Source organism: Colletes latitarsis, chromosome 6, assembly GCF_051014445.1.
Source record: "Colletes latitarsis isolate SP2378_abdomen chromosome 6, iyColLati1, whole genome shotgun sequence".
NCBI lineage: Eukaryota > Metazoa > Arthropoda > Insecta > Hymenoptera > Colletidae > Colletes > Colletes latitarsis.
Genome location: NC_135139.1, coordinates 8,542,788 through 8,560,789, shown reverse-complemented (window position 1 = coordinate 8,560,789; position 18,002 = coordinate 8,542,788). Strand labels below are relative to the sequence as shown.

Sequence of the window (18,002 nt, the reverse complement as noted above, 5' to 3'; positions counted from 1 at the left end):
TTCACGACAAACTTGGGCGTTTTAACACCAGAGGGTTTGAGATCGAAAAATAAGCGCCATCTAGCGTTGGAAGTAACAAACTATTCCACGACAAACTTGGGCGGCTTTCTCGACTCCCACGAGGCGGTTCGAAATTACTTCGGGTAGCTTTGATGACTCTAGAAGGAGAGCATGTGTCAGTTTGCCTTTGTCGACTTTTCGAAACTCCACGAGCTCACGTATGCGTGATCTGGCATGTGTGAGAGAGCACCTTCGGTGCTTTTCTGGCATCTCTGCTCTGAGTTGAAGCGACTCATAAGTGTTCTTTTTTGCTAAATGAAATATAAAATGAAAATGTTAAAATAATTTTTAAATTCAATAAAACCCTTATTATTCACTAAACAATAACAGATAAAAATTATATTGCATTAAATAAATTTAATTTATCGTATGATATATCAATCGAAAATTCAGCCAATAAAACTTGTTTCTTAACATCTTCAATATTAGTTTGCAATTTCATTCACCAGATTCCGCTTTCAGCATTAAAGATGACTTTCTTCTCTCTAAACTATCCAGTCATTTACCCCGGTGCATGACAGTTGTATTCTGAAAATTCATCGTTAGACGTAGTTATTTTGCCACTTTCAGTTATTTATTAACTGAATATTATTAAATAATGGTACTTATTTTACATACTTTATCAAATTTAGAAGTAACTTAAAATATGTTTTATAAGTAACTCTAATACCTGTGAAACTAAATTCATTAATGTGCGGTTATGTATTTCAATTTTGTATACGAAATTTTCTTAAAAAGTTTGTATAAAATTATACATGTATTTTTCATATTATTGTGCTTTAATATTTTTGTTCGTTTTAAACGATTTTGTATTGAAACGATTACAATTAATAATAAAATAATTTATGGTTGATATGGAATATTAAGTAATCTAATTTTTACAAAATTTCTAGTTCCGAAATCAGTACGATAGCGACGTAACAGTATGGAGTCCACAAGGTCGTTTACATCAAGTAGAATATGCAATGGAAGCTGTGAAATTAGGATCAGCTACCGTCGGACTTAAAAACAAGACCCATACTGTCCTTATTGCACTTAAACGAGCATCCTCTGAACTTTCAGCTCATCAAAAGAAAATTATTCCCATAGACAAACATATGGGAATTTCTATTTCAGGTTTAACTGCTGATGCTAGAATATTAAGGTACATTATAAGTAATTACATGTTTGCTTTAATTCATATGATAGTATTAATTTTATTAAAATTATTGTACCAAAACTTTCATTAAATTAAAATTTCATGTTCAATCTATGTTTTCACAGTCGATATATGCGAACCGAATGTTTAAATTACAAGTACATTCACGATGATGCATTACCTATGAGTCGTTTAATGACTTCATTGGGTAATAAACTGCAAACCTGTACTCAAAGATATGATAGGAGACCATATGGCGTGGGTTTACTTATAGCTGGATATGATGTAAGTAATTATAAAAAATTTTCAATTGCTGTTTATTGAAAAAATTTAATACTATATTGTTATTGATGCTTTTGAAGGATCAAGGACCTCATATATATCAAACATGTCCTTCTGCAAATTATTTTGATTGTAAGGCAATGGCTATTGGAGCACGTTCTCAAAGTGCTCGAACATACTTAGACAAACATCTTAGTTTATTTGCCTCAAGTGACCTTGATGAACTTGTAAAACATGGTCTTCGTGCATTAAGAGATACATTGCCAAACGAAGTTGATTTATCAGTTAAGGTAAAAGAACTAACGTTAATATAATTTTATATAAATATCTTTGAAAACCTATAATTACTAAAAGAAAATAAATTGTTACAGAATGTCTCTATTGCTGTAGTAGGAAAAGGTACCGATTTCACAATATTTAATGAAGATGTAACTGCCGTTTATTTATCTCAAATTGAAGATGATGCACGCGGAAGACCAACCGAACCAGATGTGGAACAAGATCCTAAACCACCACAACCTGCACCATCCGACGAAGGTCCTCCAGACCCACGAGTTTCAGTTGCAATGGAAACAGATTAAAAATAATGTAATATATTTTATGTATACATACAAAATGAATACGCATTTTATGTTCAAAATTTGTATCTTTATTATTATCACTATCACATTTAATACATTAGCATGTATTATTGAACCATAATGATTTTGTTACACAATTTTCATACACATAGATGAAATTTTTTACATTCTAATAAAATTTACAATTTATACTATAATATACATAAATACATATCTATCTTCATGATATTATATCTATCTTTATGGTCGTAATAAAATAGTATTTTCATTGCTTATCAGTCTTTATCTCTATTCTTTTTTAATATATTTGTTAAGAAAAACTCTCCAGCTTTATATGATGACCGTACTAATGGACCACTAGCAGTGTATAAAAATCCCATTTCATTTCCTACATTTTCCCATTTTTTAAATTTTCCAGGTGTAACATATTCAATAACTTTTAAATGTCTTTTTGTAGGTTGCATGTACTGTCCAAGAGTTAAAGCACCTACACCTACATCTCTTAAGTCCTTCATGGTTTGTTCAACTTCTTCATCAGTTTCGCCTAATCCCAACATTATTGATGATTTTGTAATAAGTTTTGGATTAAGTATTTTTGCTGTTTTTAAGACATTCATTGACTGTCTAAATAACACATAAATATGTAAGTTTTTTTTAAGATTACTAAGAAAATAATAAATACTTGAAAAACACCAACTATAATTTACCTATACTCAGCTCTCCTATCTCTAACAAATGGCGTTAAACGCTCAATGGTTTCAATGTTATGGGCAAAAACATCCAGATTAGAATTAACAATTGTTGCAATACAATTTTCATTTCCCCTAAAATCTGGTACCAAACATTCCACGAAAATATTGCTTCTACAAAAGTATATAAAATACATTTTAATAACAGTATTACAAAAATGAAAAGAATTATTTCAACAATCTATGTACCTCTTCTTAATTTCTTTTACTGTTTCTGCAATGTGATTTGCTCCACCATCGCTTAAATCTGTTAAAAAATGTTTTTAATACAAATGTATCTTCACATAGAAACAAAATTATAAAAACATTGACTAACCATCTCTGTCAACAGATGTAAGTACAATATAATCCAAACCCCAGTCTGTGATAGCTGTTGCTGTATTTACTGGTTCTTCTGGATCTAATGGTAAGGGTGCACGTGATGTTTTTACAGAACAAAAACGACAACCACGGGTACATGTATCGCCCATTAACTGTATTTAAATTGTTTTCTACTATTACGTTTTCATAATACTAATAGCAATCATTTTTTGATGAAAGTGAATTATTCTTTATCAGCATTGTAATAAATTAATGAATTTCATCAAAAGTTAAAGTTTTAATTACAAAATTATTTAATCTTTTACGAATGGATGTCAGTATATACATCACATGTCATGTATATCACATTTACTACTTTGGACGCGTATTGAAAACTTAATTTTCTTAATATGTAATTTTTAAATTAATGATGAATATTGCTTGGTTTGAAAAGTAAATCCATTTTTTACATAGGTTAACAAGAACATATATATATTATTAAAAAAAAACAAAATCTATCATGATCAAAACATTTAAGTAAATTAGGTTAAACAATGCTTATTTAGTTATTTTATGATGATTAAGTAATTTTTAGATACGTGATAATTTTCTATTTTAAAGTTATCTAATTTTTTCTAATGTTAGTACTCTAAAATGTCCATTGATAAATGGTTAATAGAACATTATGAAATATTTGTTGTAATATGATCTTAAAAATTGCAATTTAGTTTAAATAATAAGTGACTATACAAAAAGCATTTGAAAAGTTAGCAGCTTTTTATACAAATAATTGTTGGTTCAATGATTGTAAACTTTTTTTATGATCAAACGAAAAAATTAAAAGATGGCCGCTTTGTGCATGATATATATATTTGTGGGTAATTGTATATATTTTTCGTGAATATAACTTATTTAAACACAAATATGTAAAGACTTGTAAAATGATAATCAGATTCTGCTAAAACAGTGTAAAAGGTTAATTGACAATACACTGTGTTGTGAGATTCATCTATTATAGATCAATAAAAAGGTGCTTAATATATCAATATATGAACATTACTCCTACTTGATCAAATATATTCTTTTAAGAATATCTACGCATTTATTGAAATATATTTTTAATTTAAATTTATTTGTAAAATATTCAAATTGTGAATTACAGACATAAAATGAATTTTATTTTGAATTCAATTATATGCTGTAGATTTGTCATCCCTAGCTCAAAACATTACAAGTCGATTACCATTCTAAATATTTAGTTGTTTTTTAAAAATAAGTTAATTTGTAAGATAACCTGCCAGCTGATCTTTGTCTGGCAACACATACCAGTAGTTGCAACAGCCAACAATTATGAAACTAGTTTCTAATTGATATCACATGCCCCATATTCACCTGATATGGCTCTGAGTATTCTACAAATTGAAAAAAGTTCTTGCATAAACTTTCATCAAATGAAGAAATGATGTGTGCAATAGAAGGTTATTTTACAAAGTTTAACAAATCAGATTATAAAGAGGGCATATTGATGTTGTGTGCAAAACAAGACCAAAAAGTAAAAACTTTCCCAACACTGCTCATATTTTCAAATATGTTATTAATGTTTATATGAAATACAAAATAAAGATTAATGTTTGTATCAATAATCAAATTGACAAAATATAAGAAAATATTTTGCAAATACTATACAAACCATAATAGTAGCAGTTGCTGTCCCATGTTTATCACCTCCCCAACATTCTCCAATGTTAGGACATCTTGCTTCCTCGCACACAGTACTTAGCCGTAACTGTCTTAGCTGTGACTTTATTCTGCTATAATTTTTACCCATTGGTATCTCGGTTTTAAGCCAAGGTGGTAACCTTAAACGAGATTTATCTCCTTTTTCTAATTTTAATTTTCCATCGTACTCTTTGACACTTTCATCAATAAAATCTTTAAAATTGGGACCATCTTCTAGTTTTCGAGAAAAAGCCTTTTCTTTGCTACATTGTACGTGCTTTAATGCAAACAAAAAACAGATAATGGAATATTTTGAGTAAATTAAATAATAAAATGCTAAAAAATCTGGAATCATTTAATTGTCTTATGAGCTATAAATACTATATATAATTGAATATAATTTAAATTTAAATTATAGTAGTCTAAAACATACAACTGAATTTCATAGCGAGCATTCAGTAAAAAAAGAACAATTTCTATAAAATACATTTCTGTTACAAAATAAGTTAAAATAGAAAAGCATGCAACTGTATCTCAAAATTGAATGATTATCTGTGACAACTACTTCAAAAGTAAAAGATTACTTAAAAACTACATGAATTTGTAATTAAAGTGTCAATATTTTGTAAAATAATTAATATTTAAAGAAAAAGAAATATATTTTTATAAAAATTAAATTATGCAGATTGATTAAATATACATGTATATTCTATTTTTATCTTATCCTGTATATACATATATGTAAAAAAAAGTATATAGAACTTATATATTTGATCTTATTAATATGTTTAAAAAATATATGATTTCATAATAACAAATGATATATGATGAATAATACATGACTTACTGCAGAATGGAAATTGCAAATAGATGATATTTTTGTTCTACTCGAATTACGGAGTACTGGAAACATATTTACTTGTAAATGTACGTGCATTCGAATAACCCGTCAAACGTCAACTCGGTCAACTAAAACTATGGCATGAAATAGTAATTACTAAAGAAGCAACTGCAAGTTTTCAATGTATTCAAAAATTTGACAAACATCGGGATCCAAAAACAATTATAAATTATACTATGTTCAATTCAAAGAGGACTTCATGCAAATAAACCCACACGATTGTGAAAGACCGAAACGTTAAAGAATTATGTTTTAATCAATGCAGATACAATAGAATTTACTCTAATTATTATTTATGGATAGAGTATTCTTTTGAATATTTTAACATTTATAACAATTTTCCTATTAAAGCTCTAATATCAGTTTTCCAACTATTTTTGAAATCTATAATTTTTAATTTAATATGTCAGAGAGATTGTAATATAAACCTATAATAAAAAATTAATATTAATACTATTAAATAATTCCTATTTCCTTTGTTCCAATAATTTAATGATAATCAATATTTGATGATAATACTGCCGACTCTAGTACGAGGCTCGTACTACGAGCTATGCCAAGCGAGAGACAATAAAGCTCTGACGCTCTGAGACTCCGAGAGTCCAATTTTGTACTAGATAAGACAGAGATGCACAAATGCTGCGTACTCTTTCTATCAAGTTCAAAATCAGACTCTCGAGATTTTACCGTTTCTCGTTCAGCATGGCTAATACTGGAGTCGGTTGTGATGATAACTATTTTCATAAAAATGCGTCTTTATTTTGCAATAAATTTTGTTAGCTTAATAACACACTCTGACGTAATATCGTCCGATCTTTAGAAGTGCTGTGATTGGCCGTGGTAAAGGTCGGGTGACCGTTCGTAATTTGTTAGTTATTACGTTTGACATATCAGCGTGTTCTGTTATTTTACTTAACTTGTTTATTTAATGAAAATAAACAGTTTATGTATAATATGGCATAATGGCAGACCCTGAGGGATGGTCTTCAACGCAGGACAACGATTTTTCTAGTTTCCAGTCAAATGACAGCTTCAATTTAAACGAAGTAACTGGTATTGATGGTATGTTGCATCTATTGTTTATCGAAATAAATTTTATCATTTTGTTTTATGCATAATGTATCAAAATGTTCATTTTTTTCTGTTATCTTTGAGTTACATTTTATACTATTTTATTGCCTTTCAGTAATTTTATCAATATAACTCATAATATTTATCAAATTAATGTTATTATGTATATTTAAAATTTCAAATATTACGTAAGAAATTAATATCTTGCACAATGTATAGTAATGATAATGCTATTAATACTGTCAGAAAATATTTTGTCATTGAAAATAAAGCAAACACATATAAATATGTACATTTGGATCTCAATTATAATTTTATAATTATAAAATTTAATATATTTATTTTTTAATATTAATATAATTTTATTCCAATTATTTAAAATTCATTCATAATATATTTTAATTTCAGATCTTATTACAAATTGTGAGAGTGAACTATTAAAAAATGAAAATTTATTTAGTGATGATGCTTTATTGTCACAATTGGAAGAGCCTTTGGGCATGGACACAGATGGATTGGATTTTTTAAATTTTAATAACAATGAAGAATTCAAAGAATTTCAAGATTTCAAAGATCCAAATCTCATTAAATCTCTTTCTAATGGAAATATAATGTTAAATCCAACAATAACAGAAAATACACAACAAATTACATGTGTATCACAACAACAGCCCCAACAACAACAAAAGCAACCACAACTACAAGATATAACATCTGTACAAAATAGGCAACAAACAATATCTGTTACACCAGCTCCTACAGTTTTTAGTTCACAGTATGCTCTTCCACAAAATGTAAACTTTAGTGTTCAATCACCTGTTGTAACAATAGCACCAGTAACACAACAGAGGCAATTACTTTTACCAGCTAAGCTCATAAAGTCGGAATCAGTTGTTTATTCAAGAGGATCACAAGCTGTTAACTCAACATCTGTTCCACATCAAATACATACTTTAGTAAATACTGCTAATGGGACAGTTTTAACTACTGGTAAGAATTAGTTTAACTATTGAATTTGCATGATGATATTTTGTTTAAAATCTTCTACTATGTGATATATATTTTTTTAGGTATTCCTGTTGTGTTGGACACAGATAAAGTACAAATCAATCGTTTGAATACAAATGCACATGTAGGTGTTCCAAGAGTGAAGGAAGTAAAACGAAGTGCTCATAATGCTATAGAGCGACGTTATAGAACATCAATTAATGATAAAATCATTGAATTGAAGAATATCATTGTTGGAGTAGATGCTAAATTAAATAAGTCAGCAATTTTGAGAAAGACAATTGATTACATAAGGTTAATTACATCAATATATGTTTAATTTATTATGGATCATAAAAACATTTACCAAGCAAATATGAACAATTTTAGATTTCTTCAGAATTCTAATGCAAAACTAAAGGCAGAAAATATGTCTTTAAAAATGTCTACACAAAGACAAAATTTGCACGATTTATTGGTGTGCGGTGAATTGACGCCACCTAGGTCAGATTCAAGCGAACCATCTTTGTCTCCTGCACCAGCACCATTATCTCCACCATCCCCATCATCCATTAAGGATGATCCAGATGTATTACAAAACATTCATGCAACACCTGTGCTTACAAATGGTGGAATGCGAGATCATACCAGACTTACACTTTGTGGGTTAATGCTAATCTTTTTAGCATTTAATCCTCTAGGCTTTCTCATAAATAATGTTAGAAGCTTCAAATCTGATTATGTAAACACTAAATTGGATGGCCGTGTGATCCTTAATTATCAAGGTATAATAGTGTTGCTATCATATTAGTGTCACTATCACATTATAATATAATAATGACATCCGATATAAGTAATGTTATTGTTAATCTTTTTCAGATCAGTCAGAATTTGAAAATCCAATTTGGAGTAGTGTATTTTTATGGCTAACAAATATTATACTTTTAATTGGCGGAGTTTGCAGATTGTTACTTTATGGTGATCCAATACTACCATCTGATAGTAAAGTTTTTCTTGAACTTCATCGATGGAGACGTCAAGCAGAATTCAATATATCTAAAAGTGAATATAGTCAAGCATATCGCGATTTACATCAATGTTTACAATACTTCGGTCGACCATATCCATCATCGCGTACAGAAGCTTGGCTTGCAACTGTCTGGCAAATTATAAGGCAACTTCTTCATAAGTTGTGGATTGGAAAATGGATTTTATACACACATAAATGGTTCTCCGAGAAAACAACACGGCAACAAGCAGAAATATCAGCCATGGAAATAGCTATTATTTATCAACATATGCTTTGTTTGCGTATGTCAGAAGGATCAAAGAATGGAACATTGTATCTTGCTCTTTCTGCAGTTAATTATGCAGAAGTTGCTGGTGAAACAATGCCGAAATCATTGTTGGCAGAAATATATATCAATGCTGCTTTGTGTTTCAAACAGTCACTTTATCCATTTGTTCATAAATATTATTTTGGAAAAGCACGCACATTACTCTCGTCGTGTGCAGTTCCATCAAAATTAAAATGGAGTATGAGTGACGAAGGTGCTAAGTTTTTAGCATTCCAGAAATGGCAGTATGGAGATCAACCAGATAATGAATTTACATCTCAAAGTAGTAAAGCTGATCCTTTATCGTATGCATCGCGCGCATACAGAGATTATTTAATTGGGCACTGTTTACGTATATTAACTGGTACTGCAGGAGATGCTCACTTATCTTCGATATTGGAATATGGACAAACCATTATGACTTCTGCTGGAGTAGATGCTGGTTTTGCATGCACAGATAAAATCAGTGTTACACGTAAGTTAAAATAAAAGTAACTTAATTATACGTTGAAGATTTTTACATAAGTATTTTATAAAAATGGCTAACCAACGCAGATAATGTTTTTTATTTTATTTATACTTATTGACCCCTACAATTTGAGACCAGTTCTATTCAAAGAGTACTCATTCTAATCATATACATATACCCCCTGTTAGTGAAACTGATACTTTATGTTTATGATATTTTAGATTGTGAGGATGAAATTGGATTATGGTGGGGAGCAGTTATGTATGTAGCAGCATGTTGGAGATTGAGAGAGGACGATTCACAAGCATGGAGTATTGTTGAAAGTAAATTTCCTTACGAAAAAAATTATCAACTCTGTAATCACAATAATAGTATTAGTCCATTACCATATATTGTACTGAATGTTCTACAAGCAGCAAAAGCTACAACTAAATCAGCTTCCATGCGTTTTATTGATCAAGCAGGAATATTACTTGAACAATGTTTAGTTTATTATAATTGCAAACAACAATCATCACAGAATGTTTTGGTAAGATATATGTATATATTATATGTGTAACAATAACTTTCAATATTCATATTAATAGATTTATTTTTTACATAAATGATACAATTTTGCTCAACATGCAGAATTACGAATTATATGTAATAACTCACTTTGAACGTATCATTTAATTAATATGAAGTTTAAAATAGATTAGAGTAGTAGTAACAGATATTATGCATAAATCTGTGTAACTGCTTACTTGTTACAAGTGTGCATTGTAGTTGCATTGCATGAAATATAACTATGCAATACTTCTGCAGTGCAACTCTTGTGGCAAGTCTCAGCACCGTAAATATGTATATGTATGTAGTTTTGATAAAACTTATATATATTTATTTTACAATATGTCAATTTTTGTTATCATATATTTTTAGCTTACCCAATTGTGGATTTGTGATTGGTTACTTGACATGAGAACTACACTTTGGCAAGAATTAGATATCGATTCAGAAAAACCAAATACGAGTATACCTCTGGGAGGTTTCCAACGCGATTTAGCTTGTTTGAGGCAATTGTGTCAACATATTCCAGTAAGTTTTAATTATTATAATATTATAAAGAAATAAACTGATATTTTTTAATTCGTAATATTTATTTCGTATATTGCTTTTTGTAGTCTACATTGGCACGAGTATTCCTTTACGAAGCCACAGCACGTATAATGGCAGGAGCAACACCAGTGAAAACTCAAGTGTTATTAGATCGCAGTTTGCATCATAGAAATTCACGTCCTTCCATAATTTGTGGAAAAGACCGTTCACAAGATCAATATAGTGGAGAAAGAGAACATGCAGTAGCTTTATGCTTAGCATGTCGACATTTACCTGCATTATTATTGGCTTCTCCTGGAGAACGTGCCGGAATGCTCGCAGAAGCTGCGAAAACTCTCGAAAGAGTGGGTGATAGAAAAAGACTTCAAGAATGTTATAAATTAATGCGACAATTAGGTCCTGCTATTTCTGTCAACTGATATACCGAATAAAAATGTATCCTTATATTAACTTGAAAAGTGTCGTGCATTATGTTACTTTATTGTATACTCAATTTTTTTTTTACTTGCTATACATCAAAGAATGTCGTGCATGAAGTACAGGAAAAATATTCAAAGAGGGAATGATTTCAATAAATCATCTATAAAAAGTTCAAAGAAAGTCAATCGTGTAGCCGATTTATTACACTGAAACTACCAAGTCGAAATATTCGACGACTCTCGATACAACGTGAAGAGACCAGACAAAACAAAATGTCATTTACGGAAAAGATTTTAACATTCATTCACCTGCAACTTCAAGATTTAATTATCGGCGTTATTAATAGCTTAAGTAAAAATATTGATATGTATATAATAGATATTTCCAAAAAGTAACGAAGCAAAGAAATTTATGCAGAAAAATAGAATTAGTTCTTTTTTTCGAAATCGAAATCATGTAAAGAAATATAGTATAAAAAGAGAATTAAGTATATATATATATGGTGTTAACAAAAAATAATTGACTGTATCCATAGACTGTACTAACAAAATAGTGTAAATAATTTTATTCAATACTATCCTAGATTTATTTTCATTGATACTTGAAGAGAGTATGAATTATGAAGTATGATATATCGCATACTTAACAATTTTTTTAAAGCATTGACTAAATCTTTTTCTATGAACATTTCCCATTAAAGAACTTGCCCTTTCATGAACTATAAGTGCAATACATTAAGAAATTTTTATCTCTCTATTTGTACAGCATATTTTTTTAAGATGGGTATTTATGTATCATCTGAAAGGTAAACATGTAATATTTAATTGTATTTATTTTATTCAAAACATAATAAATAAATTACTCAAAATTTATGAATATAAAGATAATTTGTATATGATTATTCTACCAAAGAAATCTGTACTTTCATTAAAAACAAATTTAAAAGTTTTTGCTCTCTTTGGTTGTTCTAAATTAAATCTTTGTACTGTATTCTTATCTTCTGGATAAAATGGTTCGAGTAATTCAGTTTCTTTATCACCAACTTCTACATGACAATCTTTGCCTACAAATCCTCCCTGAAATTCAATTTCAAATGAACTTAGGCTACATTCTTGTTCAAAATCAATAACTATCCATTGTGGACTTCCCTGGAATACATTTTATTTTTAAATATTTTATAATGTAACTGGAAAATACATGTAATATTGCATAATAATATTTTGTATTGCAATTCAACTTTTTAAAAGTATTAAAAAGATATTTTCTTACTGCTTCAGAATTCCAACATGTTTCTGGACAATTATCAAACATGTGCTTCTTCCCATACAATCGATTATTCTTATTTAATACTGAACTCACCCTAAATAAACGTTACACTTTAAATACGTATTTTATAATCAAATTAAATAAAATAATTTTTAAATATATACATGATAAATTATCGACGATTTTAAATATTACAAATCAGATATTTAAAATTGACACATATTTTAAATATACATGTGAAAATATAAAGCTACTTCTTACAATATAAACTTACCGACATTCGAATTTGTTTTGTACTAATAAACAAGTCATAGTACGATAACAATAATTTAACAGTTTACACGTAATGCAGCCTCAGATATCAATTAATTACACCTTATCACTTTATTTAAAATTTATTTTGCACAATTATGGTACTATAAAAGTATCAAATTATAAACTGTATTTTATAAACTTTTTATACCTTTGATGGAGGTTATGTTACAAAATACATTTAGGTTAGTTTAAGTTGAATTATAGTGAGCATAATAATTATTATAGACACAAACTGTATCATTTTTTGTAAAATATCAATTAAAACATAAATAAAAGTGTTCTGATCAAAAAGATAGAAATTTTTCTATTTTGTTAAACTTTATATTACAAATTATATAATTATTTTTAGTAACGTCTAATCAAACTAAAAGAAAAATTCTCTAAAAATTAATCAAAATATACGAAGTCCAATTGATATATATACCACCACAAAAAATGTTTTAATATATTATTACAAAAGAAAATATGAACGTATAAAATAAATAAATGTATATACGTTTGAACAGAAAATATATTATAAACATATTACAAAATTATACTTATAAGAAGCGTAAAATGAAACATTATTTTGAGAGATATTTAAATATACACAGAATTTAAAAAATTACTTGCCCATGCATATTTTTCAGGCCAATATGTTATAAATTTTTCCTTTATTATGATCTTTGTAATAATTAACAGGTAATGAATAGATAAAAAAAATAAGCATTTATTTATAACATTACTTACATTATTTCACATATAATTTCTTATCAAAAAAATATTTTTTTTATAATGCACAACTTATTTTAGATTTTTTAATAAATATGGCATATATGCCAATTAGACCTCAATTTAATAATGAAATAAAGCAAAAGATTTCTGAATATGTATATACACATGATTTACAAATGTATTCTGTACCACCACAAGGAGAAATTAAATTTGAAGAATTACAGCAGTGGTGTGTTGATAGATTAAGAGGTAATTAATTTTATTGTTTTCTAGTTTGTGGCAAGATACTAATAAAGATAAGAAATAATGAATATATGAATTTATAGGCATAATCAAAATTTAATATACTTATTTTTAGAAAATAAAAAATAGTCTATAATTATAAAAGTAAAATGATTATTTTTATTTTATTTAAACTGAAATTTTGATTGCAAATATAATTGTATATCTATTTTTATATTTCTCATGAAAACTTTGTACATTTCATTTTAAAAAGTAATATAATTTTATTTTGTAGTTTTGAAGCTAGTAGAGCAGGTCTCCAGGCAAAATTATAGAATGACATCCAAATATTATGTAACTATTTTAATTGAGAAATTGGTAAATAATGGGCTTCATGATTTTGCAAGACTTATACGTGCACATAACTATAAATCTCAGAACGAAACAGAACAGCGTTTGAGAAGAAATGATTGTATATCACATTTAATATTAATGTCTATTTTTTGCTTTAAATATAAAGAGAAGAAATGGTTCTTCAAGCAAGAGGTAAAATTATTCAGGTGGAGATTATCTTTATTAAATAAAGATGGTATCAAAGCATTTAATTCTGCTAATGGATTACAGTATAGTACTGTTAGTATATTTGTGTATAACATTTAACATAAAATTATGTACCTGAATAACAAAGTATATACTACTTTTATTGATTAAAGAGCTTCTTTCTTTTCAGATCTCTGAAGAAGAAAAACAGAAGATCATAGAAGATGTAAAAAGAACCTATTGGTACATTAAAAATATAGATAATATGAAAGTTTACACAGTACATTTCACTAGTGTAATAAATGAAGTTATGAAACGTCAAATATTTTTAAGAGATGGTATTGCTTATGTGCCAGAAACAAAAATGTCTTGGTTGATTCTTTCAGAATTTAAAAAGCAATTAAACGAAGGATTTACAGTATGTATGGAATAATATAATAAACGACTATATATTTTAAAAATGTTACACTTTCTGAAAATGATATGTTATTTTAGTATTCACGACAAACTGCATCAAATATTTATAATGATGGAAGATTAACAAAACTTGTTAGCATACTTTCAACTTGTAATAAAACTAGTTATTTCAAATATAATAGACGTCGGCGAGTGTCTATCAAGGAACTAGATAAGGTATATTTCATATTTAAATATTATTTTTTAAGTGTTTAAGATCGTTATACTTGTACACTAATCTAATCAAAAAAGCACTTGTTTTAGTTTAGTATGTTTTTTTTTTTTAGTTATCAAAGACATCTTATCCATTATGTATGAGAGTACTTCATGAAGCATTAAAAGCAAAACATCATCTCACAAATGGTGGTAGAGTTCAGTATTGTCTATTTCTTAAAGGAATAGGACTCAGATTAAAAAATGCATTACGATTTTGGGAAAATGAATTTACCAAAAAAATTACCAAAAATACTTTTCAAAGGAAGTATAGATATACCATACGACATTTGTATGGACAAGAAGGAAAACGAGCAAAATACGAACCTTTCCATTGTATTAAAATATTAAATTCTACTGTTGGTTTGCGAGATAATCATGGTTGTCCATTTAAATGTATGACACTTGATGAACTTAAAGACACATTGATTAAATGTGGATTGGTTCGATCAGGTAAACAAATTGATATTTTCATTATGTTCTTCCTTATGGAAGAATGTAAAAAGATTAATGTAAGAGAAAGAATAGGCATATTAATACATTATACTTAGACGACGAATACGCTAACAATTTTAACAAATCGTTGTATAGCATATGTATAGTTCTTTTATTATTTGAGTACATGCTCAAAAAAAATTGTTTTATTTATTATAATTTAAAAAAAATATTAAATATTGCAGATGTAGAATCGGTGATGCAACTTTCAAAAAATGGGTTTTATCTCGAAGCATGCAAAGAATATTATGAGATTACTCATAATTGTATCACAAGGAATACTTTTGATCATCCAAATGTATATTTTAATTATAGCTGTAAAATGTTTGAGAGTATGTATTCAGGTAAATTTTATCAGTGTGCTATGATAAATATTATGATAAAATGTTCATTTATAAGATTACAAATTGGTTGATTATTTTTAGATACTGGAAACTAAATTATCAACAATTTACCAGGAGAGTGAGGAGAAAAGCGATAAAGTAAACAACTGATAGAATTGTACAAAGTATATTGTGTAGGAAATTTTATTATTTAATATTTTTATATTTATTTTTGTCAATAAATGTGACTTAATCGAAGAATATTTTTTGCATTTGCTTTGAGTTTCTTAAAAAATAAATTAATAGCTATAACATTGAAAACTACTTTCTTTTTTGTTTTTAATGTCATGTTTCCCATATAAACAAAAATCTATACATATAGATAAATATTTCTTTTAGTTTTATATATTAAATTAGTCTTTACACACATATATATTAAATGAAATTTTAATTAAATACTTTTATTTGTGTTTTTCTACAGCTTCGTCTACAATCTTGTTAAATTTACGATTTTGCCAATCAAGAGAAATGTCATCAAGATGATTGTCAAAATCAACAAGATTTTTATATTGCTCTGTTTTTAGTAAAGAATACACTGCATCTGTATGTGTTACTCCTTTATCACAGATTACACTGAAAGAACGAAAGGAAAAACATTTTATTCTTATATATGAACCGTAAGTATATTAAAAAATATATGAAACATTTTATTACTCTGTTATGTCTTTGAGCTTCCATTTGCCATCGATATATTGAGATACTCTCAAATGATTTGAGTTTACACCAAATGATATTTCTTTGTTATCTATCTAATAACAAAAAAATACAATGAAAATTTAAAGAAAAAAGAAGAAAAATAAAAAACTGACTTTAATAATACTTACTACAACAAGCAGAGCATTGCCATAGTTTTCCGCTATTTTGTCTGCAATTCTATGAGCTGGTTTATCTGTACTATATTAAAAGATTAAACTTGTGTGAATACTAAACAAAATTATTGAAAATTTTGCGACATAATTTCTTGAGCAAATATAAGATGATAAATTACCTTAAATCATTTCTGTTTTCATTTGCAAGATAATAACCTACAATTATTAAACCTTTGCTTGTAGCATATTGATCAACCTGAAAATAATTTTGTTTAATGCTGTGATTAAGAATTAAACGAACAATATTTAAGAAATTACAAATAAAATAATATGTTACTTCAATCATAATGGAATCATTAAATGGATCAAATTTGAGAATAACCTATCAATTATTTACTGTTTGAAAGACGCGTTTTATTTAGGTTTGTATATTATTCACTTATACCGCGATCAAAATTTGTTAAACAGGTTATATCTATTTTATTTTACAAAATGTAGTCAATATAATAATAAATTTTGTTTACAGAATTTGTGTTTTCATTAATTAATACGATTTTATTTAATATTTAAATATTTACCATGGTCAATGCGATCTCTGCCATAGGCGATACATGAAGGCAGATATGAAATAATGGAATCGCATCCTCTATACGTATTTCTGTGGATTTGCTATCGCTTTTATTCTTCTGTTTGGCTAACAACAATCCATTTATTGCACAGTGAGGATACTTAGCTGCGTGTAATATAATCTTACAGTAAGCACGGCTAGAGAATGAGACATCTGCCATTTTGACGTGGATGCATGTAATAACAAATATTACCATTCATTAACAATCGATAGTTTATTCGACATAGACGAGAGTCGTGCGTTACGGTTTAGATGTTGGTAATTATGTTAGTAGAATAACGATTTGAATTTAAGTTTCAATACGTAAAGAAGGTTTGTGACATATCTTTTCGTCAAATGTTATAAACATTGTAATGTAAAAAACAAATCTTTGAACATGGTTGCCTACATCTTTGTTACATCTTGGTATGTCTATTATTCATTCACGAATGACACTTCTGTGATTAATATTATTTTATAATATATTATTTGAAATTTTTACAAAATTATAAATAATAATACAAAAGAGAAATTATAAATAAAGCAAGTGCCGTTAGAATTAATTGAAAATGTAAATTTCTAATTTAATTTACTTATTAGATGAATAAGAGTTTTTTGTACAAGTACAGAATGTTCAGAAAGTAAATAATATTTAATGAATACTATTCATAATTATATTTAATGTCCACAATTATTTATTTGTCTACATTTTGAAATTTTCTCAATATTTAAATAATATTTAATACACGATATAAATGTTAAAGACAAAAAAACAGAATTATGAACATGGTGTAAATATAAATTTGAAATACAGGTGAAATATAGGAATTAATAAATATTTGTTATGTTTTTAAATGACTCATTCTTGTT

At 27.6% G+C, this 18,002-nt stretch overlaps 6 protein-coding genes across 9 annotated transcripts; 3 read left to right on the top strand and 3 right to left on the bottom strand.

The window, feature by feature from the left end:
- The first annotated feature begins 538 nt into the window (after positions 1-538).
- On the top strand, positions 539-2,068 carry Prosalpha6 (Proteasome alpha6 subunit). The gene is made up of 5 exons (XM_076766691.1): positions 539-661; positions 954-1,204; positions 1,324-1,483; positions 1,561-1,770; positions 1,852-2,068. The coding sequence occupies exons 1-5, from the start codon at positions 659-661 to the stop codon at positions 2,059-2,061; spliced, it is 834 nt and encodes a 277-aa protein (XP_076622806.1). The 5' UTR covers positions 539-658; the 3' UTR covers positions 2,062-2,068.
- A 53-nt stretch (positions 2,069-2,121) lies between these two features.
- Las (lipoyl synthase, mitochondrial) lies at positions 2,122-5,941 on the bottom strand. Its single transcript, XM_076766690.1, has 6 exons — positions 5,677-5,941; positions 4,801-5,106; positions 3,127-3,283; positions 3,000-3,057; positions 2,769-2,924; positions 2,122-2,685 (listed from the first exon to the last, which is right to left on the bottom strand). The coding sequence occupies exons 1-6, from the start codon at positions 5,764-5,766 to the stop codon at positions 2,337-2,339; spliced, it is 1,116 nt and encodes a 371-aa protein (XP_076622805.1). The 5' UTR covers positions 5,767-5,941; the 3' UTR covers positions 2,122-2,336.
- A 609-nt stretch (positions 5,942-6,550) lies between these two features.
- LOC143342486 (sterol regulatory element-binding protein 1-like) lies at positions 6,551-11,999 on the top strand. The gene is made up of 8 exons (XM_076766425.1): positions 6,551-6,792; positions 7,210-7,791; positions 7,872-8,103; positions 8,179-8,573; positions 8,668-9,600; positions 9,816-10,123; positions 10,516-10,671; positions 10,758-11,999. Exons 1-8 carry the CDS (start codon positions 6,693-6,695, stop codon positions 11,109-11,111), a joined length of 3,060 nt encoding a protein of 1,019 aa, XP_076622540.1. The 5' UTR covers positions 6,551-6,692; the 3' UTR covers positions 11,112-11,999.
- LOC143342489 (nuclear receptor 2C2-associated protein) lies at positions 11,927-13,066 on the bottom strand. Its single transcript, XM_076766431.1, has 3 exons — positions 12,653-13,066; positions 12,382-12,472; positions 11,927-12,260 (listed from the first exon to the last, which is right to left on the bottom strand). The coding sequence occupies exons 1-3, from the start codon at positions 12,688-12,690 to the stop codon at positions 11,982-11,984; spliced, it is 408 nt and encodes a 135-aa protein (XP_076622546.1). The 5' UTR covers positions 12,691-13,066; the 3' UTR covers positions 11,927-11,981.
- A 27-nt stretch (positions 13,067-13,093) lies between these two features.
- LOC143342487 (DNA primase large subunit) lies at positions 13,094-15,991 on the top strand. Of its 4 annotated transcripts, none has more exons than XM_076766428.1 (8): positions 13,095-13,374; positions 13,486-13,656; positions 13,925-14,262; positions 14,360-14,587; positions 14,665-14,802; positions 14,913-15,291; positions 15,519-15,665; positions 15,759-15,810. In XM_076766428.1, the coding sequence occupies exons 2-8, from the start codon at positions 13,500-13,502 to the stop codon at positions 15,770-15,772; spliced, it is 1,401 nt and encodes a 466-aa protein (XP_076622543.1). In that variant the 5' UTR covers positions 13,095-13,374; positions 13,486-13,499; the 3' UTR covers positions 15,773-15,810. The 4 variants fall into 4 exon arrangements, with proteins under 4 accessions (XP_076622544.1, XP_076622541.1, XP_076622543.1 ...); XM_076766427.1 differs by having other exon boundaries at positions 13,097-13,374; positions 15,519-15,677; positions 15,759-15,991; XM_076766429.1 differs by lacking the exon at positions 15,759-15,810 and having other exon boundaries at positions 13,094-13,374; positions 13,925-14,175; positions 15,519-15,758.
- On the bottom strand, positions 15,979-17,365 carry Emc8-9 (ER membrane protein complex subunit 8/9). Its single transcript, XM_076766430.1, has 5 exons — positions 17,104-17,365; positions 16,705-16,781; positions 16,541-16,610; positions 16,371-16,465; positions 15,979-16,289 (listed from the first exon to the last, which is right to left on the bottom strand). Exons 1-5 carry the CDS (start codon positions 17,347-17,349, stop codon positions 16,118-16,120), a joined length of 660 nt encoding a protein of 219 aa, XP_076622545.1. The 5' UTR covers positions 17,350-17,365; the 3' UTR covers positions 15,979-16,117.
- Between the last annotated feature and the right edge of the window lie 637 nt (positions 17,366-18,002).

Bases quoted from the DNA above. Each gene is read 5' to 3' on its own strand.
- Prosalpha6 (XM_076766691.1), top strand. The intron at 1,205-1,323 runs GTACATTATAAG...ATGTTTTCACAG, and splicing joins GCTGATGCTAGAATATTAAG to TCGATATATGCGAACCGAAT. The intron at 1,771-1,851 runs GTAAAAGAACTA...AAATTGTTACAG, and splicing joins AAGTTGATTTATCAGTTAAG to AATGTCTCTATTGCTGTAGT.
- Las (XM_076766690.1), bottom strand. From the start codon at position 5,766: ATGCACGTACATTTACAAGTAAATATGTTTCCAGTACTCCGTAATTCG. The intron at 5,107-5,676 runs GTAAGTCATGTA...TTTGCATTAAAG, and splicing joins TTTGCAATTTCCATTCTGCA to CACGTACAATGTAGCAAAGA. The intron at 2,686-2,768 runs GTAAATTATAGT...TGTGTTATTTAG, and splicing joins GATAGGAGAGCTGAGTATAG to ACAGTCAATGAATGTCTTAA.
- LOC143342486 (XM_076766425.1), top strand. From the start codon at position 6,693: ATGGCAGACCCTGAGGGATGGTCTTCAACGCAGGACAACGATTTTTCT. The intron at 7,792-7,871 runs GTAAGAATTAGT...ATATTTTTTTAG, and splicing joins TGGGACAGTTTTAACTACTG to GTATTCCTGTTGTGTTGGAC. The intron at 8,104-8,178 runs GTTAATTACATC...GAACAATTTTAG, and splicing joins AAGACAATTGATTACATAAG to ATTTCTTCAGAATTCTAATG.
- LOC143342489 (XM_076766431.1), bottom strand. From the start codon at position 12,690: ATGACTTGTTTATTAGTACAAAACAAATTCGAATGTCG. The intron at 12,473-12,652 runs GTAAGTTTATAT...ACGTTTATTTAG, and splicing joins CAAAACAAATTCGAATGTCG to GGTGAGTTCAGTATTAAATA. The intron at 12,261-12,381 runs GTAAGAAAATAT...AATGTATTCCAG, and splicing joins CATGTTGGAATTCTGAAGCA to GGAAGTCCACAATGGATAGT.
- LOC143342487 (XM_076766426.1), top strand. From the start codon at position 13,500: ATGGCATATATGCCAATTAGACCTCAATTTAATAATGAAATAAAGCAA. The intron at 14,588-14,664 runs GTATGTATGGAA...ATGTTATTTTAG, and splicing joins AATTAAACGAAGGATTTACA to TATTCACGACAAACTGCATC. The intron at 15,292-15,518 runs GTAAACAAATTG...TAAATATTGCAG, and splicing joins ATGTGGATTGGTTCGATCAG to ATGTAGAATCGGTGATGCAA.
- Emc8-9 (XM_076766430.1), bottom strand. From the start codon at position 17,349: ATGGTAATATTTGTTATTACATGCATCCACGTCAAAATGGCAGATGTC. The intron at 16,466-16,540 runs GTAAGTATTATT...TTTTGTTATTAG, and splicing joins GCAATGCTCTGCTTGTTGTA to ATAGATAACAAAGAAATATC. The intron at 16,290-16,370 runs GTAATAAAATGT...TCGTTCTTTCAG, and splicing joins AAGCTCAAAGACATAACAGA to TGTAATCTGTGATAAAGGAG.